This window comes from Camelus bactrianus, chromosome 7, assembly GCF_048773025.1.
Source record: "Camelus bactrianus isolate YW-2024 breed Bactrian camel chromosome 7, ASM4877302v1, whole genome shotgun sequence".
In the NCBI taxonomy this organism is placed as follows: domain Eukaryota; kingdom Metazoa; phylum Chordata; class Mammalia; order Artiodactyla; family Camelidae; genus Camelus; species Camelus bactrianus.
In genome coordinates this window covers 26,460,025-26,485,963 of record NC_133545.1, presented here as the reverse complement: position 1 = coordinate 26,485,963, position 25,939 = coordinate 26,460,025, and the positions used below count along the sequence as shown (strand labels likewise).

The window sequence follows — 25,939 nt, the reverse complement described above, 5'->3', positions numbered from 1 at the left end:
TTTTTTTTTTTTCCGCCGAAGCCGAGCGGGTGCTGCTAGCGGAGGCGCCATATTGGAAGGGACAAAACTCCGGCGACAGCGAGTGACACAAATAAACCCCTGGACCCCCTTGCTCCCCCAGCTCTAAGGGCCGCGATGTTGTACCTAGAAGACTATCTGGAAAGTGAGTGGGCGGCGCTGGCGGGCCCGTCCGGGGGACCTGCGGGCGGGCGAGAGCGGGAGTGGACGGGCAGGCGGGATGGCGGGAGGGAGGGGGAGGCGGGGGGTGTTTCTTTCTCACGGTAACTGGCAGCCTCGCTGTGGGCTGCCGGCTCCCTGGACCCCCCCCGACGCACGCACGCACGCACACACGCACGCAACGACGTAGCGCGTACTTTCGTTGTTGGCCCCGCCCCTCTGACGGACTCTCCATTTGACAGTGATTGAGCAGCTTCCAATGGACCTGCGGGACCGCTTCACGGAGATGCGCGAGATGGACCTGCAGGTGCAGAGTAAGTGCAAGGGCACGTTTGCCCTTGTCCGCTGCGCGCGTTCAGTGCCAGGCTCACTTGCCATCGACGCCAGCGCCTCTGCTATTTGACTCTCCTCCGGCTCGCTCGCTAGTATATAAGGAGTTGTCGAAAAGAACCGGCAGTGCCGAATCTTGCCTCTTCTGTCTCCCACGCTACTTTTCTCCAGGCTTTTTTTTTTTTTTTTTTTTTTAACAAGAGAAGGTGGCATTAGAGCACGTGTGTTCCTTTCTTGAATTTGAGACTTGCAATAAAAGTTTCAACACCTTCATTGAGAATGTAGATATACGTTTTAGTGCACGTTGGCATAAACGTTCCCAAGATTTTGACTTGAGACTTTATATATAGAACATAGATTTCAGCATTTAATGTTTTTGTTAGAGTTAATTGTGGTCAAAATTCAAGAGCGGAAAACACGTAGAAGCACAGGTTATATATAGTTCTTGAGAGACCCTGGTGAACTTGGAATGTCACATTTTGAGAAGTTACACATTATAGGATACATTCTCAATTGTCAACAGCATGATAGTTTCTCAACATGAAAAGGAAATAAGATTTTACTATAAAGCTTTTTGTCTGCTGTAACAAAAATTTTGACTTTTCTTCTTTTAGTTGTAACTTGGTAGTCAGGAGACTTTTCCCCAAAAATAACATTGTTCTTTCACAGAGCAGTATTTAGTTTAAGTGATCTTTTTTTTTTTCCCTGTAAAGTTTTTTTAAAAGAGTTTATGATTCAGAGAGGGTAAAAAATAAATACCTTTGGAGATAACGAGATAAATACAGCAAAATCACACTTGAAAGCAAGAAAACAGTGCTGAGTACCAAACGTATGTCCATCATGCTCACACACCTTTTCCCTTTGTGAAATGAATATAATGTAGCTTTTCCAACTGTCTTGTTGAGATACTATATTAAAACTTAAGAATGTGAAATGATACATAATTAAAATATGTAATCAAGTGTACCTTGATGACTGTGTATCACTCCTTTTGTTTGGAGAAATGTTAAGTACTCCTTAATTGCTTAAAAAATATTAATGGCTGGCCCTCATGGGGTATATCTGCTTGATCCCATGTATCTCACCTATGTTCAGACTATACATAGAATGTTTTTTGTGCTGACAGGTTTTCTTCTTATTAAAGTAGGGGTGAGGGGAAGATGTGGGTTTTGGGGTGTGTTAGGGAGGAAAGGAGTATCATGGAAAGAGATCAGAGAACAGAACATTCCAGACTGTGGAAGTCTTCAGGTAGCTAAGAACCTGTCTTTTTTCCCCTCTCTGGCTTCTTTGTCCCAGCACCACCACACATACTTCCATACCCATTGTTCATGAATATTATTTTTTCAGCCTCTTGTTAGTTTCATGTGGCACATAATACAAGATGATACATCATGGAAATCACCTTCTTCTGTTCAGTGGATTGTCGTGTGGCAGTGTCAGTTGTGTGTTTCTCCAGCTTGCTCACAAAATTCATTTTAACTTTAATGTGCTTGAAACACTGAAGATTCGCTGAAGTAGTGTTTTCTATGGGATTAAGCATAGATTTTGTTGTCAGATAGATCTGAGTTCATTTTAGGGCTTTACTAACATACTCAGTGGTCTTGACCGCATTGCCATTTCTGGGGGATTTTTATTGTTTGTAAAATGAGAATGATCTTGAGGATTAAAAATAATACAGATGAATTAGAACGTATAGTACCTCATACAAAGTGGGCATTCAATGAAGGGTAGCTGTTACTTTTTTCTTTTTTCTTTTTTTTTTTGCCTTTTTTGGGGGGGGGAGTAATTAGGTTTATTTATTTGTTTTTAATTGAGATACTGGGGATTGAACCCAAGACCTCATGCATGCTAAGGCATGCGTTCTACCACTGAGCTATACCCTCCCCGGTTAGGTGTTACTTTGTACTTTTTCATTGTCATTGCACATTTTAGGTTCTCGAGCAACTTGGATTTTATATAAATTAGAGGGTTTTTTAAACTTGCATTTTTTATAGTAATTAGAATTGTCTAAAGTTAATAGGTATTATAGATTAATAAAAGAGACCTCTTTATCAAATAAGTTAGGGTGCTGCTATGCACTGAAAATCTCCAAAACAATATAGTAAAAAGGTTTTCCTCAACTTATAGAGGACCAAAATCCTTTTCATTTATTTTTCCTTTTTTTAGCAGATGTGGAATGAAATTACTGTTCGTTATGAATTCACTTCAGGAAAAACTTATCCAGAACAAATAATATTGTGCATTAAGTGAATAAATGATTGTACCTACCACTTTCAGTCATGTTATATGGTGGGGTGCTTAATACTATATAGAAAGAGGTTACAATCTTTTTATCATATTTTATTATTTAAAGAAATGTGAGGATTATCTCATGCTTTCAGTAAGAAACTGTGTTTTGGCACATTTGGCTCATTTAATACCATTAGCTTTTGACCTCAAGGTTGTACTATTCAAAGACTGTGGTATAGAATCTCTCTACATTGTTGACTAGTTTGACTATCAGAAAAAGTTTTGAACTAAACAATAAAAATAAATTGCCAATAGGGAAAATTGTAACTTTTTTTTTTTTACTAAGGTAATTAAAGCATCATATATTTACGTTATTAGAACATGACAGATTTAAGTTACAGACCAAGTGAAGGAGTGTATGTGGTCAGATTTTTTTTTCTTTCCCCACATCAAAGCATGTATATTCAGTATATGAGTTTGATCATCTATGGAATGTTTTTATTCTGTCCTAGACGCAATGGATCAACTTGAACAGAGAGTCAGTGAATTCTTCATGAATGCAAAGAAAAATAAACCAGAGTGGAGAGAAGAGCAAATGGCCTCCATCAAAAAGGTATGTTCAACACTCTGGATGATTTATCAGTAAATTTTGGGACCCGTTGAGAGAGAGATTTAAAAATTAGTTTTCAGGATATCAAAATGAGGGAATGTTATCAATGGCTCTTTAGAATTTAAACATGATTTATAAAATTAAAAATGATTTATTACATTTTAGAGCTTCAGGTGTAGGCATTTTTAATCATTGAAGCATTTTGGTAATTTAGAAAATGATTTCAATAATTAGTGACTTAGAGAATTATACGAATTAAAAAAAACATTTTTTCTTTTAATTTGTTTCATTCTGTTACAGGTAATTAAAGTTGCCTTGTCTTTAGAGATATGCTGTCTTCCAGTTTTGGCCACAAATTGGGGTGAAAATTAGCAGTCTTGAAGCATATTATATATATTGCTAGGTACCTAGGTTGGTGAAAGCACAAAAGAACAGATTCCTAAGAGTTGAAAGGATCCTTAAAAAGTCTTTTTTGTTTAAAACTCTAAATTTATATGTCTGTTGGTCCTAGAAATAAAGAATTTTTTGAGTTTTTGTTAGTTTTGTGGTACTTAGAGCTCTCTTCCAGATTAGAATGGGTACCAGATGTTCCCTCAAGGTTTTCTTTAAAGGTATGATTTAGTTTCTCTGGGGATACATTGGAAGAACCACTTAGAAGGCCAGAGTTTGGTCCTGACTTTGCCATTTGTGTATGTGACATGAGACCTTTAATATGTCTGAGCAGTAAAGCTCCCTTACCCCGAACCGTTATAGGAGCAACTGTTCAAGGATCAACTGAGAAAGAAATTTGCAAACTATACATTTAATATCCTGTGGAGAGGATATTATTACTGTTAGGAGCAAAAATTTCAGAATCTATAATAGAATTAGTCCTGACTTAGAGGATACCTGGAGGCCCAGGTGTGTCCCAAAGTCATTCATTATCCCTTTATCCTATTAGGTTTTTGGTGTAGCACAGCTTGGGTGTACCCTGAAAAGTCTAAAACTCCATGGAAATTCATAGAACTTTTTAAAAAACACAATTTTCTTTATACTGAGGAGAAATCTAAGGGGTAAGTTGAGTCGTATGACTGACAGTAATAACGAGGTGTGATGATGAAAATGCAGTTATATGTTCTGGATGCACATATTTTTAAACTATTAATTTGTTCTTGAAACACAATGTTTTTATTCAGGATTACTATAAAGCTTTGGAAGATGCAGATGAGAAGGTACAGTTGGCAAACCAGATATATGACTTGGTAAGTAAGATTAATTTGTCTTCACCAAGAAGACAGATAAATGTAGTATTTCTCAAATTGGTATAATTATGGTGCTTTTTTTTTTTTTAAATAAAGCATCTTCGCCCAAAATATTTTAGGAAATACTCATTTCTGATTTGCCTTGAAGCAAGTTAAAGCTGAAGACAGTGCTCACTTTTGATTAACTTTAGCATATGGATTCATATCTTATTTTGTAGTCTTGTCTGGATACAATTTTATTGCTGAACAAGTACATGTTAATGTGAATGTTATTGCTGAACAAGGTGCAGGTAGAAGGTGCACACCACATGTGGTGCACATTGTGAATGCTCTGCCTAAACTAGGAAACATTTGTCATGCAAAGCCATAGAAAATGCGTGATCATTTTTACATAGCGAAAATATTTTAATGGCTCTTTTGTTCATACAGTTATTCTAAAGACAGTTTCATAAAAGATACTGCCTAAAGGAAGGTAGAGTGGGCTGTAGCTTAATTTACTGGGGAGATGAAACCCTAAAGAAGTTCTTAATTGTTTTGGTCTTCAGTTAGGTCTGTAAACATAGAAAAAGGCATTTGTGTTTGAATCCACAATTTGTTTAGGAGCATTCTTGCTCATACGTAATCACTATGTGCCAGTCTTTATTTAGAAACTACCTGCTTTTTAAATCATGTAGCTCTTTGGTTGTAATCTTTTGTTTATATCTTATTTTACTACTTTCTACTCCTTAATTAAAAGTACTTCATGCATTTAGAAAAATATATATATAGCATAATGTATGCTTTCTGAACAAGTGTGTGTGTGTGTGTGTGTGTGTGTGGTTTATGAACCATACTGCTCATCCACTCTGCTTGGTGTAATGGCGCTTTCTGTGGGTGCAGCGGAGGAGTGAAATGCTGCAAGTGCTCCGTCCTCAGGGTGTCTGTAAACTGTTCGGGAAGACATGCCCGTGGAGTCAAGTGAATAGCCTGTATAGAAACATGTTAACAGATAGAGGTTCATACAGTTGGGTATTAAGGGGAATCTGGTAAAAGTCTGAACTCAGTCAAGGAGTTGCTGTTGATTCCTTAGAGGGGATGAGGTGAGTTTTGTACAGAATTTATTCAGAGGCTCAGGCACCTGGATTTGATGTTGTGCTGAGGGGAGAGCATTTCGCTCAGAGGTAATGAATGGACACAGACAGAAAATTAAAATTAGTAAATTCTTTGAGAGGAATAGATTATTTAGGCTAGAGATTGAAGCCAATGAATAAATGTAATGCAGTGTAACAAATGTAATAAAAAGCAAGTGCCCATAATGGATCTTTGCAGATGTGAGTTCAGCTACTTCAGTGACAGCAGGACTTTGGAATTTATTTAGTCTTGGAACCTGTTTCCTTATGTATAAAATAACAGTGTTAATTTGCAACTTATAGGAGAGAGAGAGAGATACAGAGACAGATACAGATGTATCTGTGTACATGTATCTATCACTTTATGTCTTATCTGTATCTACATGCACACACACACACACACAATGCTCGTAGCTTGGCAGGCAGTAGGCTCTCACTCCTTTAAAGACTCAATCTCATTTCTCTGACTGAAATTTTCTACTTTCCTGAAGCCACTGCTTCCCTTTCAGCTCTGCCAGGTTAAACCTATTTTTTTTTTTTTCCTTTGTTGCCCATTGTTTATTTCTAAGACTATCTTTTGTCTTTTCTTTGCTCTTTCCTATCTCCATCCCTTCTCTTCCCTCCCCTTTTCTTTTTGTTACATTTCCTCGCTCTGTGCATCCCTTCCTTCCTTTTTAAATACTCCATTGCTGTTCCAGGAGACCATGATATCCTTAATATAAAATCTATTCTTTTTTGAGACTTAATTTATTACCCTCCCCATTTTGTGGCCTTTCTCAGTCTCCTTGGGTACCACTCAGAATGGTTGCTGTTCCTCAGTGCTCACTGTTAACCTACGCTGTTTCTTACTCTCTCCAGTGGCTCTCCCGTGGAGGTACCTCTTCTCATCTATGGCCCCAGCTCCAGAGGTTGATGAGACCAGGTTCCACATGGTGAAGAACTGCTCTGTCAAATGCCAGATTTTAAGATGCAGCAATTGAATATATAATCGTGTTTGACTTTGCCCCTCAGTGTTTTATATGTCATGGTATCTCATTATATTATTTTTCATTGAAATATTTTATTTACTTTTAAAATCAGGGTAAAAATTTTATTCCTGGGACCAGCACTGTACTGATTATGACTACCTCAGTTCCTAAGGTGAAAAATTAGGTGGCATAAATATTCACAAATGAAGAAATTTGTGGACTTAGGAGTTTATTGGAACAAGTCAACACTTTATTTAAGTAGATTTAGTGAAATTTGAACAACAAATGAAAAAATCTATCCTGTTAAAATAATTCCCTTCCAGAATTCTGACACTCATAGTCATTAAACACTTACTTGTGTTCCTCAGCCAGATGTCACTGTCATAGGCCATGTTAGGCTACAAGACCTAATGAAGTTGATTTAGATATACTCTGATACAGTTTGAGCTTTTAGTTAATGCTTGAATGATTTTAGCCGTTTCTTGCAGTGCTCAATACCCTTGAACTTGCTGCTTTGTTATATCCTGGCTTATTCCTGATATGATTATATTTCAGGCCCACATTTTACCTATGACTTTGAGAATTCTTCATCTCATTCTCTAATTAAGGAGTAGATTATGTGAGTTTGACCTTTGGATTTGTCTCCTATCCTTATTGCCTTTTAGGCGAATGATTAGATGTAGTTTATGTGCTAAGGCTATAAGTATTTGATTTACCCTAAAGATGGATCAAATTTTCATCTGGTTTAAATATAATTCAAGATGTGAAGAATCATTTTCATGACTTACCAGAGATGTAATTTGCCATCATGTTTCCTTTTTCTTCCCCAGTTTACCCTCCTTATTCACTATTACCAGATCTTTTCACGGGTATAAATTTGTCTTTTATTGCCACAGTGAATTTCTACTGAGGACCTTATAGCCTGAGTGCTCATTCTGAAAGGGCGAGCTTGACATCTAAACTTTAGAATTTGACAGTGTTAGAAGCCATAAAATCGTGGAAGAACTTTTAAAAACCTGTATTTAGTTCAGTTTGAGTCCATCAAGTGACACATTTTAAAATTTGAATATTGGAAAACTAGAAGAGACAAAAGAGAAAAAATAAAGGATTACAACTCCATGTAAAAATAATTAAAGGGTGAGGCTTTTTTGTTTGTTTCACGTAAAGGGGCCAAGTGTGACGTAAATGTTTTTCTGATTATGATTATGTGAACAAGTAATGTTGACAGAATTTTGTCTCTGAAAAGGTCAGAAAAAGGAAACTAGATTTAAATTTAAAGAAGTTATGATTTGGGTTTGTAGAATGGGATTTGGAGTTGTAGAATAAGGGCACTTTTGTGGTGAGCATTTGTTGACATTAAGAGGGGAACAAATCAATAATTAGACTCTGTGGTCAGCCTTGTGTTAGCCATCTATGGTTAATAGGAACCTCTCAGTTGAAGCAGTGCCCTCCTTATGACTATAAATCAGTCGTACAGTCTTACAGGGTCAGGTGTGTGTGGAGGGGTGGGAAACTTAGCTTCTTGCCTGGCCTGATCTCTGTGGGGCCACGATGGTGATCAGCTGGAACAGGTGCTTTGCACGTTCAGAATCACGTAGGAAGAGGGGATGCACTTAATAATAGGTTCAGCCACGTTCAGTTCAGTTCTTGCTACGGCTGTTTGGTACTCAGTATCCTGGTGATTTATAGCTTAAATTAAATCTTGTGGTCAGTTTCCTTTCCAACTTGTAATTTGATTTAGTACAGCAATGGTGAATCAAAGAAAAATAATTCTTATTGCCTGATAATTGCTTATAACATTAATCAGTTCATAATCTTTTTTTTACCTATTAGGAAGTGGAAATAGTTGGAAACTGTCTTACAAAACTGCCCACCACACTGTGTGGTTAAGGCTCTTCTGTCTTCATTTTAATTATGAATTTGGTTTTTAGAGTTATGAATTCTTTGGGTCCCATTGCTTTTTCTGAGCTATCTAACATTGAAAATTCCATCATTTCCCTATTTTCAGGTATAATTAACCTTATCAGTTTTATCTTTAAGGTAATCCTTAAATGCCAGGTGGAGGAGTGAGTTAGCAGGTGTGTGTGGTTTCTTCATCTCACCCCAACTGCACCCTCCCGCGGAGATTCTAACACCCTTCCTCTCTGCACTGTCTGTACCTGTGACAGTCCACTCCTTACTCCACTTCCCTTTTCTCTGACAATCCTGTTTGTAGTCCCGTCTCTATGTTTTCTTTAATTATTACTCCTTTCCATCTATTTGAAGACAATCTATTCTTCACTATCTTAACTCATTCATAACTCCTTAGTGTCTACGACAGCCTAATGTTATATTTTTTTCTTTATGTGCTACTTCTGACCCTTTTTCATTGTTTTTTTTTTATTTGTTACATCTAGGAGATATTTATTTATTTACTTATACCTTTATTATGTTAAAAATCTGATATCAATCTTGACTTGTCAGCTAAATTTTAATTCCTATAGAAGGCAGGGGTTGTCTCTCATTCTTTAGCTGTTCTCTGCATACCCAGCGCCAAGCACATAATAGGAACTCAGTATTTAGTAGTAGTATAATTGTAGGTGAGAAAGGTGATGGAGTATTTTTCACTGCATTAAATGGACTTGGAATTTAAATATGAGCATTTTTTCTGATTTCCCTTGAGATTAAATTTTGACATTGTAAGAGCTTTGTTGAATAACTGAGGTCTGTGTTCACACTTTTTATTGAAAGGGAGGTTCCATTAAAGGATGCTCAATTACCTGCAGGTTCTTTGAATAGGATCAAGGGTCTATAATATGCCACCCTATAGAATTTTAAATATTGTAGTTACAACTTCTACCAAGTTCTGAAAGACAACTTGTGTGTGAAGGTGGGAAAATTGGGCTTTAAATTATTGAAAAGTCACAAACCAACACCCCACTGATTGCTAATATATAAAATATGAATAATAAGGTAATATTTATTTTCAATTTTATTTATATTTGAGTTAAAAAGTTGGCTCTTGCATACAGAAGTTCAGAGGGCAATGTTAGGTATAAAGAGTGAAGCACAATTTATTACAAATAGATCAGAGTTAAGGCTTGTTTCTGTGATGCATTAGCTATTGAATTCGGGCCTGTTGCGTATCCCTTCTGAGCTTTAGTTTCTTCACTTAAGAAAGGGAGATAGTAATAGCTATCTCAAAAGATCAGAGCAAGGACTAGAGGCATAGACCATCTGATGCACCAAGCACGTTACCTGGCATCTAACACCCACAAATCGTCTTTTGCTTCTCTTCGACCCTACTCCCCTCCCCTCATTTTAGATACACATTATTTAATTGAAAGTCTTATTTAAAATTGTTGCCTTCTGTTGTATCATTGACATTTTGATATTTGTAAGAAAGTTACTCTTAATTATAACAGTGATTGAGGGAAACTGGAGTTTGAAAAAACTTGTCAGTAATATGACATGAGTATTTTTCCAGACTTTGTGTTTACTAGTTTTACTTCAAAGTTACAAATTGGAAAAAGTATTGAAAAAATTTAATATTCAGCGTAAAAAATATGTTAAGACTTGTTGCTAGTTTGAGGTGTCATACAGTTTTCTGAAATGAGTCCAAAGATCTCTAGGTGAATGAGAAACTACAATTTTGCCACCTTAACCAAGGGCAATAGTATTACAGTAAAACCATTTTAACCAGATTCTTTGTAGAATGTAGTTTTCTGGCTAAAAACCCCTTTTGTTTCAACCCTTTACATAAATATTTACAAGTATAATGGTCCACTTCCTGGTCTTAGAAAAATGTACGTATAGAATATAGGAGCCTCTTTGTCTGTAGACTGAGGATCTTTCATGCCTCAGTCTACGTAATAGTTACTCTGGGCTGGCAGTGCGAGTGGCCTTGTGACAAGCAAGAGAGGTCAGGCTGAATGTGACCCCACGGCTCCTACATAAAGTCACCAGCTCTGCAGCGCCGCCCCGCCCCCATCCCTGATGTCAGTTTCGCTTTACTTTTCGTATCCTCCTCCTTCCAGTTTCTAACAAAGTGCGATTCTGGTTTCTTAAAACTTAAAATTTATTCAAGGAGATGTGGGAGATTGTTTAGGTCTTATAGATTAAAGACCTGCGGTGGAGGTTAACTGACTTGTTCGAGAACACAAAGCAGATTAACGAAACGAAATGAAGATTTAGGTTTCCTCATAAAACTGACACTTTAATAGTGTCCCAAATTGTGGTGGTTATCTTTGATCTTCTTTGAAACAGGTAGATCGACACTTGAGAAAGCTGGATCAGGAACTGGCTAAGTTTAAAATGGAGCTGGAAGCTGATAATGCTGGAATTACAGAAATTTTAGAGAGGCGTAAGTAAAATTTACAGTTTTCCATCAATGTTGGACAGTACATGAACACATCATTGAGGAGACGCTCAATTGTGGCAACTGGGCGGGATAGCTTGGTCCCTAGCAGTTGGACTGTTTGGGTCATGGATCCTTGGAGAGATCAGATAGTGTATGATCCACTCACTCTTTATGAAAATAAAGTATCAAGTCATTCCATTTCTAATATATATATATGTGCTAGTAAGCTGAGTGTTAAGAACAAAGATTCAAAGAAATATAACCATGTAGAAACAGGTTAGCCATCTGTCATTAGATGTTTTGATTTTGCCCTGCCTGCTTACTGCACTTAAGCATTGAGGAAGGTTGTTATTTTTACTTCTTAAGAGCTACGTTAAAGCTTTTCCTCAACTGTTTACTAAGAAAGATATTAATGAGTTCTACAATACTTCCTCTTTTCTCAATGAAGTCTTTCCTAACTTTCTATCAGCAGAGGCCATTTTAGTACTTATTTGCAAGGCTTGATTTGATCTCCTGCTAAAATTTACCCTTATCACTTCTGGGGTTTAACTCAGGAGACTTCTCCAAAATGGAGACAAGAGTTCTGTTTCTTTAAGTTAGCCTCTCCTCCAGCCTAAATAGGTAACGTCTGTAAAAGCAGATAGTGCGGTGCTAAGCCCAGAGTAGGCACTCACTAAATATTAGTTGAATCAGGACAGTATTATGACTGATCTCTACTCAAATTTAATTAAGGGTTCAAGCATTTCTTTTCTTGGTGCATTTCAACAGCAAGAACATGTACCTATTTCTACACACAGATGAAAGGTTTCTTTACAGCATTAGGTTATGTATCTCTGTTTATGTACTCACCAGAAGTCAACTAGAGAAGCAGCCAGACACGAATCCATCTTGGTACCCATAGTTGCACTTTTGTATTGAAGAAATAGAGCCATCACTTCAGATGATCATCTAACTTACTTGTGATACTTTTATTCCAAGGGAGCCCTATCTGAGGATAAGTGTTTTGAGACAAAATTAATATTTTATTTTAGTTTTTTGAAATGCCAATAGTAGCTTAGCTGTGAGTAATAATTCATGCCTATTCAGTACTGCAGGAAGGTTAATGAAGCATCCTCTGTAAGGACACAGACATATGAAACTAAATCATATCGATAAAAAACTGCTCCACCCTGTGCCCTGCCATAATTTCATCTCAAGGGATCAAAATATACCCAGGAAATTTCTTTAACAGTTTTCCAAAGCTTGGCAGTAGAGCTTCTGAGCATCACTTTTCACAAGCAAAATCCCTAACTTCTTTTAGGAAGTCTCTGCTATCTCATGTCATTTTAATGATCGAAGAATTTTCTTTCAACTAATACTGTCCCATCGCCTAACACTTGAGGATCTCCCATTAAGAGGTCTTCAACTCAGTAACGCTAGGTTGAGTTTTTCAGATCTTATCAGTAATGGAGTTATAATACTCATTTGTCCACTTATGTGGTACCAAAGGTCATGAATTCCCTAACTAGACGTTAGCATGCTTGAGCCATTTTGTACTCAAGGTAAATATCGAAAAATGAATTCGTTATTGTTGAGAAAGAGGATGAGACTGGCTCAGGGTGAAATTGGCAGTGGACCCTCTAATGTGTTTGGCTAAAATGACACCGGCATAGGCATCAGGGCTTGCCAGTCCTCTGCTGGGTGAGGGGATGCCGTGCCTCTAGTTGACTGATGTGTGAAATTCTGTGGTGGCACCTCATGGTGGTGTACCTCTATGCTCTCTTTTTTTATTTTTTAGGATCTCTGGAATTAGATACCCCTTCACAGCCAGTGAACAATCACCACGCTCACTCACATACTCCAGTGGAAAGTAAGTTGGATTTAGGGCAGCTAAAATTTTAAAGACAATTAAAAATTCATTACATTATGAATTCTCTTTCATTAGCTCTATACAACCGATTGAGAAACAGATATCCTCCCTTTTCTTTATTTTGTGAGGTGTATCTCTTCATTGCCATCACAGGCAGATTTGTCTTCTTCATTTGGGAACAGCGTATTTGATTTGGGAGCAGGGAGTCTGTTTTCCCTGGAATTCACAGAAGAAGGATGTTTGGTACTAACAGCAGCATATACTCACTCCATACAGACACCAGGGAGTTCTCCCCAGGGAGTGTTACAAATCAGCCAGACAGTGAACTGTTTGCTGTGGTCTCTGTGTCTCTGTCATCCTTGCTGCTCCAGTGCCTCGCCTACTGCGTGGCACGTGATAGAAGTCTCAAATGGTCCACGAGTTAGTGAGTGGATGACTGTTTGTCAGAACCTGGCTGGCTAGATGCCTCCTGTATTGGTCCTTTTTTTGACAAATCAGTTTGATATGAAAAAAAGGTTGATGGAAAACTATCCTAAGTTGTAGATAATGTTTTGAAAATGAAATTCCCTTCATGTTCTATGTGAAACCCCAGTGCATCGTGGGTTATCTTCAGTTCTCTGCTACTGAAGTGTTTTTGAAGGTCTGAACAGTCTGCTCTTAATAAGACATGTGACACAGAGAGTTCTATTTGTCCTGTCTTCTAAGAAAATATGATGCTCTCTATTCCATGAGAAACTCAGATCATAACTGCATCGGTTTATAACCAGGTGAAAGTATTATGCCCTGTTCATTGTTCTCTAAAATCTAAAAACACGTGAATTCTTTACATTCAGAAAGGAAATACAATCCAACTTCTCATCATACGACAACAGATCACATACCTGAAAAGAAGTTTAAATCTGAAGCTCTTTTGTCTACCTTAACATCAGATGCTTCTAAGGAGAATACACTAGGTAAGTTTATTATCTTAACTCGAATTGTTTTCTTCTTTTGTTTGTATTAAAATGAGGGGAAATGAAAGCATTTAAGATTAATTATAAAGACTTTTTACCTGGTTAAAGTCTACGTAGGAAGAAAGAAAAAGAGGAGAAAATATGACTTGGAAATTTTAAATTTACTGATTGTATCTGTGCTGGAAAATAACACATTTTAAGTTCACTAACATTATGTTCTCGCCAACTGATTTTATTTCTTCTTTAATGCTACACAGGTTGTCGAAATAATAATTCCACGGCCTCTTCCAACAGTGCTTACAGTGTGAATTCCTCGCAGCCTCTGGCGTCCTATAACATTGGCTCGTTGTCTTCAGGAACCGGCGCGGGGGCAATTACCATGGCGGCGGCTCAGGCCGTCCAGGCCACAGCTCAGGTAAAAAAGGGAGGGGGTTGGAAACAGAACGGTAAATTCTGTCTGAGTCCTTGGCAAACCCTAATAGAAACAACTAGATGTGAACAGAAAGAATTTTCTTGCAGGGTATAGTTTCTTTTTTAAATCATATTTTTATGATATCTGACATTTTGTTCCATGAAACGAATATGCAGAAATTGCCTGACCGATAATGAAAATCAAAAATAGGTTCGGTTCCCACAGCCGCGTGCAGGTCCCTTCTCGCAGGGGTGGCTCGTGAGGCTCGTGTTCTTGACTGTCAGCCGCAGCCCCTGCTGGGACAACTCTTCACCATTTCTGCCAGGCCCGGGGCTCACTCTCTCACCTCAGAACTTAAGTTGCCTTGAGGTTGTTCACTTCTGTACTGTTTGTCTGTGTCCCAAATTAAGTTACCCATCCTGTAGTGACTTCCTGACTGGGTGAAAACTGATCTGAAGTCTTTACATAAAATAGCTTAAATTACAATGATGAAAATAATGCCTTGAACAAAAATAATATTGGCTAAACCAAAATACTGCTGTAACTAGTAAGACTTGAAAAAGAAAATCTACGTATTTATATTTATTAACATGATCAATGAATGCCTTTTTAAGATGAAAGAGGGACGACGAACATCCAGCTTAAAAGCCAGTTACGAAGCGTTTAAGAACAACGACTTTCAGCTGGGAAAGGAGTTCTCCATGCCCAGGGAGGCAGCGGGCTACTCGTCGTCTTCAGCTCTCATGACCACACTAACCCAGAACGCCAGTTCATCTGCAGCTGACTCCCGGAGCGGGAGAAAGAGCAAGTAAGTTTGATCCTCACAGCGGCCTGTACCTTTACTAAGTGTGCATCTGCCTGGCGTCCAGCCAGGCTTCCATATGCTGAACCACGGCAGCGTGCGTACCATGGGTCAGGATGAACCTGGGGGGGTGGGAAGACGTGGTATTTCCTTCACACTGACATCCTTTGAAAGGGATAAAGTCTTTAAAAAGTGTTGAGACCAATTTTTCTAGAGTCTTAAATTGGGTTTGTTATAAAATGACTTCTGTTTACTTTCCTTTGTTGATTAAGATAAACCATCTTATGAAATTTTTCCGCTGATAGACCCTTATTTTGTCATGTGTTTCCTGGAAATTTTTTAAATAAGATTCTTCATTTTGATTAAGAGCAAGTTGTCTTAATTCTTGGTATTATGTCCTAAAAGTTGAAATTATGAAAATATCCCTAGATTTTGTGTATGATATTCTTAGGATGATTATAAGAACTTCACATTTGAAAACTTAACGGCTTTTGGCAGCTTTACCCAAAGTACCTGCATTTGCTAGGTATTCATACATAATGACAGTTTAAATGCTAGGCCGAATGAATTCATCACCTAATAATTGTATCATAGTTTATTTTTTGAATGTGTTGTATTTTCTGTAAGTGAATGTTGTATTTTCTGTGTTCCTGTATTTTCTGTGAGTAAATCTCTAAAAGAATGATCAATGTAGAATTGAATGTAGAATTATTATTACCCCAAAAGTGCTAGGTATCTTAAAAATTCATTTAGTGACCCAAATTTATTGTAACTGCTGATGATAAATTTTTGTATTTTTAAGATTCATTAGCATACAGATAATTGTAAATTACTTGTGAATTTTAACACTGTTTGTTTCCTGTCCTACACAGGTAAGTATTCACATGTCAGTTGATGGTCATGACCATTTTCATCAAATGTTTGTGTATATTTGTATTTTAGATTTTGATAAAGAGTATTCAGTTTGCTTAAAAATACAAAGACTTATGTGTAAGGTAGCTATGACTAGTACTAATTCTTTAAAGTATTGCCTACAATTTAAATCAATGGTAAGTAGTAACTGATTAAAAATGTATTTTAAAAACTTTAAAATATTTTGAAAGAATTTCCTTTGAATACTTTTATTCTCCAGAAAACAAAAAATTCAAACAAAAATAAACCATTATGAAAAATAGTGCTCTTTGTCACTATAAACAATTGTGCTTGTAAATCCACTTATCAATTACTTTCACTTAGTGTTGAATGTTAATTTATACATTTGATGTCATTTCATTGCATACAACAAATTTAGTTTTTCTCAGGTAACTTTTGGATGCTGAGCAAATAAAACTGACACTGTTTTTTCAGAAACAACAATAAATCTTCAAGCCAGCAATCCTCCTCCTCCTCCTCCTCTTCTTCCTTATCATCCTGTTCTTCATCATCAACTGTTGTACAAGAAATTTCTCAACAAACAACAGTAGTACCAGAATCTGATTCAAACAGTCAGGTTGACTGGACTTACGACCCAAATGAACCACGATACTGCATTTGTAATCAGGTAAAAGTCTGACTTATGGCTCTAAAAGCATAATCTGAATAAATTAGAAAAAAAGAGGTATTTCATTTTTTTTTAGCATTTTTTACTCCAGTTAAAATACCTTGCTTTTTAAATATATTTTCTCCTATTTCTTATAAAAATGATGTGTTTATTGTAAATACAGGGAGTACAAAGAAACATGTGTGAGTCGTCCATAATCTCAGCCCTCAGATATAACCTATACGAAACATTTCGATCTACTGCTACCGTAGACGCCGCGTGGACGCTGTCTTAGCCTGCTCAGGCTGCCATGGCAAAATACGACTAACTGGGTAGCTTAAGCAGCAGAAATATGTTTTCTCACAGTTTTGGAGACTGGATAGTCCAAGATTAAGGTGCTGACCAATTGTGTTTCTGGTGAGGGTTCTCTTCCTGGCTTAGAGATGGCCACCTTCTTGCTGAGTCCTTACACCAGAGCGCTCTGCTGTCCCTTCCTCTCACTATAAGGGTAACCAGCCCAGTTAGGGCTCCACCCTCGTGGCCTCGTTTAACCTTATCACCTCCTCACAGGCCCTGTCTCCAAGTGCAGTCACACTGTGGGTTAGGACTTTAGCACATGACTTCTGGGGAGGGGCGCATTCAGTTCATAACATGTGCACTTGACAGTGGGAGTCATGGTATTCTTTTACGTCACTGGCTTTTTTTGGTAAATCTTGGACACTGAACATGATCTTTCTATAAGAAGTTGTGCTATAAAGTGCTGGTGATGAACAGCAAAAAGAAAAATGAGAAAGGACATATAATAAATAGATAATAAATTTAGAGGTTTCAGTGAAATGGACTGTTGAATGCAAAAGTTTAAATGACCTAACATGACCCAAGAAAGAATTAAGAGCTGAAGTATGTAAATAACCAAGAAAGAAACTTAAAATCTTTACAAAAGGAACCACTTACAAAGTTGATTCCTTCGTTGAGCTGGTTTACAGAGCAAGTTCTTGTAGACTTTCAGAGAGCACGTAATTTCTGTGTGCCCCTCACATAATGCTTCTGTCCCCCTCAAAAAAATCTTTCAGAAAAAAATTATAAATTATAAAAAAAAAAACTATATACCCTGTTTTCTTAATGCAATTGTATATTCAGTGTATTTCCCTCTAGTTTCTTAACAGTGTTGTAAATAATTAATTTAGATTTAGGTGCTGGTTATATACTCATAATAAGAATATTTATTTTTTTTTTAAACTAGGTATCCTATGGTGAGATGGTGGGCTGTGATAACCAAGATGTAAGTATTACATTTTTTCATTTAGGAATGACAGATATTGTAGTTTATTATTACTTGAATTTATATATTTTTTCTGTGTCTCTCAGTCTCAGAAAACAGGTTTGCAGATGTGTTCATTACGTTATATTAATGCTAGAGCATTCCTCCCCCAAGTAGGATAGGTTCCCTTAATGTGTTCACTATTTTAACTTTTTTAAAGCTGATTTTATGGTTTTATGTGCAGATTATATTTCTCAAAAAGTGTTACTTGTATGAAAATTAGAAGCAGCCCCCCCTTCCCGTTTTACCAAAGACTGCTGTGTTAGCTGGACTCCCGTTCACTTCTCCCAGTGGAGAACTGGAGCTTTGGGACAATGCACTGCTTCAGGAAGCACGGCGTTGGGGTGAAGGCTCCAACGTGCGTTGTTTTCCTCCCATTAGTGTAGTGTTTCCTACTGCACTGTGCAGGTGTCAGCTGATAAGAGCCACTTCTGATATATAAAATAAAGACGGTCTGAAAGAAAAGAATTCCTATTTCTTTTCTGTGAAGCTTACTTTGGGTTAGAGCTGTGTTAATTGAATGCTGCGAATATTTTTGTCCAGTGATTTCCGCTGCCTTCTTCCTGTCACACACTCAGCCCTCTTGTCCATCTCTTCCCCTGGAGGGGTAACAGAACCCGGGGCTCTAAAGTACTCATCAGTAATGTCAGGGTCCTAAGGTTAATAATAAAGATTTATATTTTTAAAACAATCTGGAGATTGAGCAGGGTTGGCTCATGAAGATGTGTTACTTTCCTGACCTGCCGGGTCCCAGCCACACGTTCACGTGGAGGAGGAGTCTCCTTCCGCCTCCCTCTTTAGAACCACTTTTTGGGGCTGTTTGTGATTATGGCTGAACAGTAGCACCTAACCCTTTCAAGAAGACCACTGTAAACTGTCCTCTGGGGCAGTTGGTGAAAATGATGAATGAGATTTCTGTGAAACCCCCTCTCTCTGATCCCTCTCATTCCCAGTGGTGCTCCTCTAAGCGCTAAGGTTTGCTGTGGGATATATTGCACAGTGGGATTCTTTTTTCTACATACCCAGGAATAGATACACCCAGAAAGGGGACTCAGGGCGTCCCTTCATGTCTCATTATTCTGGCTATTCTACTAGCCTATTCTGCTTTATGAGGGAACAAATAAGGCTGAATATTAAATAAAGTCTTTAAAACACATGTATCTTCTATATAAGAGACCCATCTCACTTCTTGTCCTTATGAATAGGAGTCAAGGTACGCTCCAGCTTAATGAAAATTAGTGAATTTGTGTAAGATTGTGAGAGTAGATTACATGAACATCAGAGTTAACAAAGATACATAATTTTCTGTGCCTCCATTTCCTCATCTCTGAAACTTGGCAGTTGGACTAAATGATCTATAAACCAGCTTCTAGGTCTCAAAGTTCTATTTCCACGAATCGAATTATTAATATTCAGTCTGCGGGGCATATTTTAATATACTTCCTAATTTTTACTAAAAACTATTTCTCTGCGTTTTCGCTTTCAAGTGCCCCATAGAATGGTTCCATTATGGATGTGTTGGATTGACAGAAGCACCAAAAGGAAAATGGTACTGTCCACAGTGCACTGCTGCGATGAAGAGGAGAGGCAGTCGGCACAAATAAGGGTGGTCGCTCCCTTTGAGGAAATAAAAAACTTCAACATTTTATATAGGACTTTAAAAAAGACGAAAAGAAAAAGAAGAAACAATGCATTTCCGGGCAACCACTTAAAGGATTTACATAGACAATCCTATAAGATCTTGAACTTGAATTTTATGGGTTGTATTTTAATAATGTAAGTAAATTATTTATGCACTCCTGGTGTGCTCTGAATATTATTCCAGTTAGCCTTGGATTATTTCAGTGGCCAACATATGCAGACATTTGTACTCCTCAACCATTTTCTCAAAGTAATGGGCATTCTATAATTTAGACTTCAAGGAATTCCAACGATGAAGATTTTAAGGAAAGTATTTTATATTCAAACAGGTATGTACTGCTGCATGTACTGTACTCCAGAGCTGTTATGTAACACTGTATATAAATGGTTGCAAAAAAAAAAAAAGTCAGTGCTTCTAAAAAGAATATAAGATAATGGTTTTTTAAATACCTTTATAATAAGCTTTGTTTCTTTGTGAAACTAAATTCAGCGGGCTGAAGGAAATGGTTCATGTGACAAAGTGGGCTGGTGTCCTCTAGAGTACCTGGGTACATAAACAAAAACTCCTGTAGGTCAAAACTAATTTGTGCCATTAGTCTTTATATGTTTCTGCATCCAGATAGAGTGCAGTTCATTGGGGGGAGGGAGGGCCGAAGGGGAAAGGGTGTTAAAGTGATACATTTTTATACCAAATGTGTTTATTTTTTTGTGCAAGTAATCCTTAAAATTGGAATTGTATTAGGTGTTAAAATAAAATTTTTAAAAAATTACCTGTATTTATACTTTACACACTTAATAATGAACATTTCTTAATTCCAATTAACTTCCAATTTTCATAATCTAAAAAGGACAAGAGGCCCAGGACACAGAATGCTGCGTAATCTGATATTTCTTTAGTAATGCTTGGAATTTGTGATATAAAAATAGGGAAAGACATTTTTTTAATGTAAACTTGAAATGCAGATGTATTTTTCTAGAACATCTCCCTGGCTTTTCCTTCAGTCTAAGGGATGTGAAAGAAGCCTAATTATGGCAGATAAAATGAAAATAATGGTCGTAGTCGTTCTGACTTGAGGCAGCTTAAGTATAAGACCCCCAGGATTGGACCTTAGAATTCAGTTCTATTTTTTGATTCTACCACATGTTGGTATGACAGTTAATTCGCATTTTGATTCACTCTGGGCTTTATTAAACCAGAGTGATGCTGGCTTCAGAATGTCTGTAAAGCACTCCTAAGGTTTTAGTGTATAGGTGCTATTTAAATTATAAATTTTGCCTAGTGGAGGTTTTATTTAAGGTATAATATCGAGTCTGGTCGGTAGAAAAATCCTTAAAACTTTAGAAATACTTACTACATTATATTTCTTTTATATTGAAACTTACTGGGTCCATGAGATTTCTGCTTTAATCAAAGCCACTTATGAGCCTCTTAGAACTTAGAAAACTAAAATCTATGCAATGCTACCAAAAGGGTATGGATTAGATAGGTGATCTCAAAGGTCTCTCCTTCCATCTTCGCGATTCCACACTTCTGAGCTGCTGCAGTCTGATTTTATAACAGGACAGCCCGTCAAACTAAATTAGGTTCATTCGTGGGTACTCATGATTTCATGATACTCAGTGTTTTCATGGAGATTTTATAAATCTTTAAAAAGTAATATATAATGTAGTATTCAGTTAGCTTATTAGCATGTTGCCTGGAGATGCGCAGCGATATTGTTTAATTGTCTAATTACATATAAGGACTTCTCCAAACTCATTTGTTTTATAGGAATTGGTCAAAGGAAAAAGCCTTATGTACAGCCTTACTTCAAAGAGAAAGTTCCTTGTCAGAGTCAGGAACATCCCTATTTCCAGCTGCTACAGCCCCTTTCGGTGTGTGAATTCCACTGCTTAGCACATCACTCAGAAAAACATTTTGACAAATTTTAAGCTCAAACATTTGACTATTTTATGAAACGTGTAAAGAAGTAAACCAACATTTTGTGCAATTACTTAGTAATGGGCAGATCTGTTAATATCAGAGACCTATATAATAATGGGCCAAACGTGGAACTACCTCATTGGGGGAAAAAAATAGATGTGGCCAACTATTAATATTCTTTGTGACATTTACATCAAGGGATATTTTGGGTATTATAATATACACATTCAAAATCTTTGTTGTACAAAACTCGTGTGACAATTGGTGGCGCAAAAAAATCCGAATGTGGGTTCACAGTTTATAGGTGGTGAAAATTGAGGCCTTACTGCTATGGAGTGTATATTAAAATGTTCATGGTAACACATTTGAAGCAATAAATGGCTTAATTAAATGCCTAAATGAAGCTGAGTGTTTGATAAACATACAATCATTCTTTTTTAAGGGCAGTTCATTTTTTTTTTTTTTTTTGCTCTTTTCTCCTTTAAAGCAAATTCCACATATTTTAGATTTTTTAACCATTTTTGTTTTATGCAATGTTAGTGCCCTTTGTCCTTAAATCTCAGAAATATTCTTCTTGATCTTACTAATTCGTTAATTTAGTCTTAAAAGAATAAACGTCTAGTATAGTTGGGTTGTAAGGGGTAAAATTCTCTTTGTGTAAACATTGCAGTGTTTTCCTTTAACTCACATTTTTTAAAAAGAAATCTTTCAACAGGTGGATTTTAAGAGAAAAAAATATCCTCAAGAAAGTTTATTTTTATAATTCTACAAACATGAAGCACCTAGATGTTAAGAATACATGGATAAAGATATTTGTGTGTGTATGTATGTGGTGTGTGTGTTTGTGTGTGTGTGGTGCGTGCTGGTGTGGGGAGCAGGAAGGACAGACACGTTAACAAGCAATTGCTGTATTTTGATGTGTTACAATAGATGGATGCACAGAGTATTCTAGGAACACTGGGAAGCTTAACATAGAAATATCATTTGAACTGATTCCTAAAGATAAATGAAGTAGGGAAAGTTTTCCTGGCAGTGAAACTGTTCTGGAGCCACATGCATTCTGAGAACATAAAAGCAGTGTGGAGTAAATGCACGTGGGGTTGGGAGATGTGTTGTCAGGGGAACGGAACTTGAAAGCAAGAGTCTAGCCATGAACGTTTCACACTGTACCTGGAATTGTTTGTCAGTAGGAGTAATGATAACATTTACATATTGTCAGCCAAGTACATTATTTTAACTGTTTAATGAAATCGTAACACTTTTCTTATTAAGATTATAAACTAGGGATGACAAAAATTGTCTGTAATTTGGAAATTGCGTAAAAATTCTAAATTTAAGGTGAATCTTTTCTCCCAATTTTTGAAACTACTAATCAGAATTGCTGATCAAGATTTTTAAATTTCCCTATTTAGATGGCAAAATCTGAGTTACTAAAACCGATTGTAACTTCTTCCCCAGAATCTTCATATCCATGATTTGATTATGCTACAGAGAAAAAGTTTGAAGTGAGATGAACTGACTTCAAAATTCTTTTGCTTTGTTTTGTGTATTAATTAAAGTTTGATATAAGGGAAAGATATGCCCACTTCTGGCCATTACCATTTTAAAGTAGTAGGTGATGTATAACTTATAAGTCAATATTTTAGCTTAATAAATAACTTCATTTAATGACAAGTTATTTGAAACCTAGGCATATTAAAATGTGTATTTTAAATAAATGTAATAATTTCTTAATAGGTTCTTCAAAGCCATATATTTTTACTTTTCTTCACTCCTGGCAAGGGAGACTATAAATAACATAATCATTCATTTTTCTGCTGCTTGTTAAAAATTCAGATGCTCATATGGGAGGTGAGGGTGGGGTATGTGTGTGGTTTGGGTGTTGCTTATTCCTGTTCCCCATTTCTACTGGCCTGTGTTAATGAATAAGAATACTTTTTCATAGGAAAGTGTATACCGGCTAGTCTTTAATGATGAACTGTTCACAAGTTGAATACTGCTTATAGGAAAAAAACAGTGGTCCTATTTTAATTCTTTTTGCACTGTTAACTCTACTCCAGTAGATGGGCTCTCCATGCTATTACCTTAAAATGACAATTTTAATTGGTACCAAGTTATTTATTTATTTATTTATTTTTAATTAAAGTTTTTATTGAAGTGTAGTCAGTTACATTGAGTTAGTTGTCGGTGTACAGCATAATGTTCCAGTCATGCATATTTATACGTATACTCATTTTCATATTCTTTTTCATGAAAGATTATTACAAGATACTGAATATAGTTCCCTGTGCTGTACAGAAGAAATTTGTTTTTTATAGGTTTTTACATATAGTGGTTAACATTTGCAAATCTCAAAACTCCCAAATGTATCCCTTCCCACCAGTACCAAGTTACTTGAAAAAGCTTTCAAGTGGAATACAAGAGGCCAGGCAAAATTATTTCTAAACAACCCCTGAGCATAAGAGTCAGTTCATTAGAATGATTTTGCTAATATAACTATCTAGTAGAAGCTTTTAATGTGATTTCCCTAGTATATCCCATTAGAATTCATCAATTTTATATTTGTATCCCTGAAGCATGTATCTATTTATCTTTAATATGACAAATGATTACTTGGCTTTAGTAGTTTGAGGAATTGATTATAAGGGTATTTTTTTCTTGGGTTTCCCAAGTGTGTCAAAGATTTTTCATTTTGCCAATGGTTCTCATTTATAAACGCTTAAACCAGTCCACTTATCTGTTGGGAAATTTTTTTAAAAATAGAGATCATGTGGTTTAAATATAGAAATAATCTTTTGACTTTGTGTGGTATACATGTGACCCAAGAACCATACTCTGGGAAAGAATGTTACTTCTTGATTACCCAGATTGGCTAAATGGCTCCCAGCCTTCACTGGACTGATAAAACCAGACCAACCCCCCCCCCCCATTCCTCATTGCATACATCAGTCTTTCAGGGAGCAAATTTAATGCTGGGAAAATTTCAAAATACTTTATTTTCTGAGAATTAAAATGGATGATTGAACTGTGATTACATTTTTAAAAAGAAAACAAGCCAAGTTATGTGGCTATCTTGAGACAATTTCTTTTAATGTATTGTGGTTTCCAAGGAATATTATATTGTAGATCTACAGAGAAGAGGAATGAAATTTGTAATTAAGCTGAAGAATGTAATTTGATGCTATTATATAACAAATGAGAGCTAAATTTGTTCATGTTTTATATATTGAAAAAAAAAAAAGTAGGGATCCTGGCTCCATGCCAAGTTGTAAGTTTGCATACAAAAGAGAGTCAAGCACTGGGGATGTATAATTCATTGGATTAAATGTTTAATATTCTACCTGTGTGCTCACTGCTTGAAGGGATTCCATCTTCTATCTTTCTATCTATCTATTTTCTATCATTTAGAATCATCTATCTACATTTAGAATGTGTGTATACACATATACCTAGCCATAGGCTTTTAGAGGATGCAAACCTTAAATGCAAATCTGAAAGGCTTAAAGGAAATTGTATGCCCATGTTGCATTTTGGGGGGAGTGGTATAATTACACATTCAAGAAGTGGGTAAAATCCCAATGAAGCTAATCAGGTCATTGCCACAAGCTGCTCAGGGACTCCCTGTTCTAAATTAACAGATCATCTTGGGCCTCTTAAGTAACAGAACATCATGTTAAAATTGTGCAACGAACTTCTTTTGGTTAAATTTCAGGTTTCCAACCGTAGCACCATTGACATTTTATGCCAGATGATTCTTTGTTGTGGAGGTGCCGTTGTGTGCATCGTGGGGTGCTTAGCAGGTACCTGGCATCTACATATGAGATGTCAGTAGCACCCACCCTGGGCCCACAAGTTGTGACAACCAGAAATCTCTCTAGACATTGCCAAATGCCTCCTGGGGGACAAAATTGCCCCCACTGGGTTAAATGTTACCAAGATGTGAAGTATTTCTCGTGGGGAAAAAAATGGGAACAATATGGAAAATATTTGAATCTATGATGTATGAATCTCTACAAACAGGAATTTTTAAATCGCTTGCAAGTAGACACTGCTAGATACTGCAAGAATATGGAGATGAGTAAAATAAATTTCTGTCATAAAAGCAGTTTATACTGTAAAGAGATAGAAGCACACTGGTAACTAGAATACAGCACAGAATATGACAAAAGTAATTTTTGGTGCTGGTGCAAACAAATTCAAAATGCTTATGAAGAAAGCTGTGAAAAATAAGTAAGGTGACCAGTTGAGAGCTATGCAGCGCTGGTGAGGGTACGCCCAGTTTCGAAAAGACAGCACCAGGTCGTGTCGGGAGACTTCTATGCTCAGAAACACTGATCTAGTGGACAATTTAAAATGATAAGCATTTAGTTTGGAGGATTTAGTCTATCTGGACTGTTTTGTTCATCTAGAAACTTAGACACTATAAAATGTGTCTGTTCAAACAAACATCAAACAAGAAAAAGATAATAGAAAGTTGAAGACTTTCCACCGCAGCATTTTATTTCCATGTGTAAA

At 36.7% G+C, this 25,939-nt stretch overlaps 1 protein-coding gene across 1 annotated transcript; it reads left to right on the top strand.

The window, feature by feature from the left end:
- ING3 (inhibitor of growth family member 3) lies at positions 1–23,098 on the top strand. Its single transcript, XM_074367162.1, has 12 exons — positions 1–163; positions 420–491; positions 3,249–3,349; positions 4,522–4,587; positions 10,910–11,006; positions 12,781–12,852; positions 13,686–13,805; positions 14,063–14,220; positions 14,832–15,025; positions 16,367–16,559; positions 17,782–17,820; positions 19,347–23,098. The coding sequence occupies exons 1-12, from the start codon at positions 136–138 to the stop codon at positions 19,461–19,463; spliced, it is 1,257 nt and encodes a 418-aa protein (XP_074223263.1). The 5' UTR covers positions 1–135; the 3' UTR covers positions 19,464–23,098.
- Positions 23,099–25,939: the final 2,841 nt, after the last annotated feature.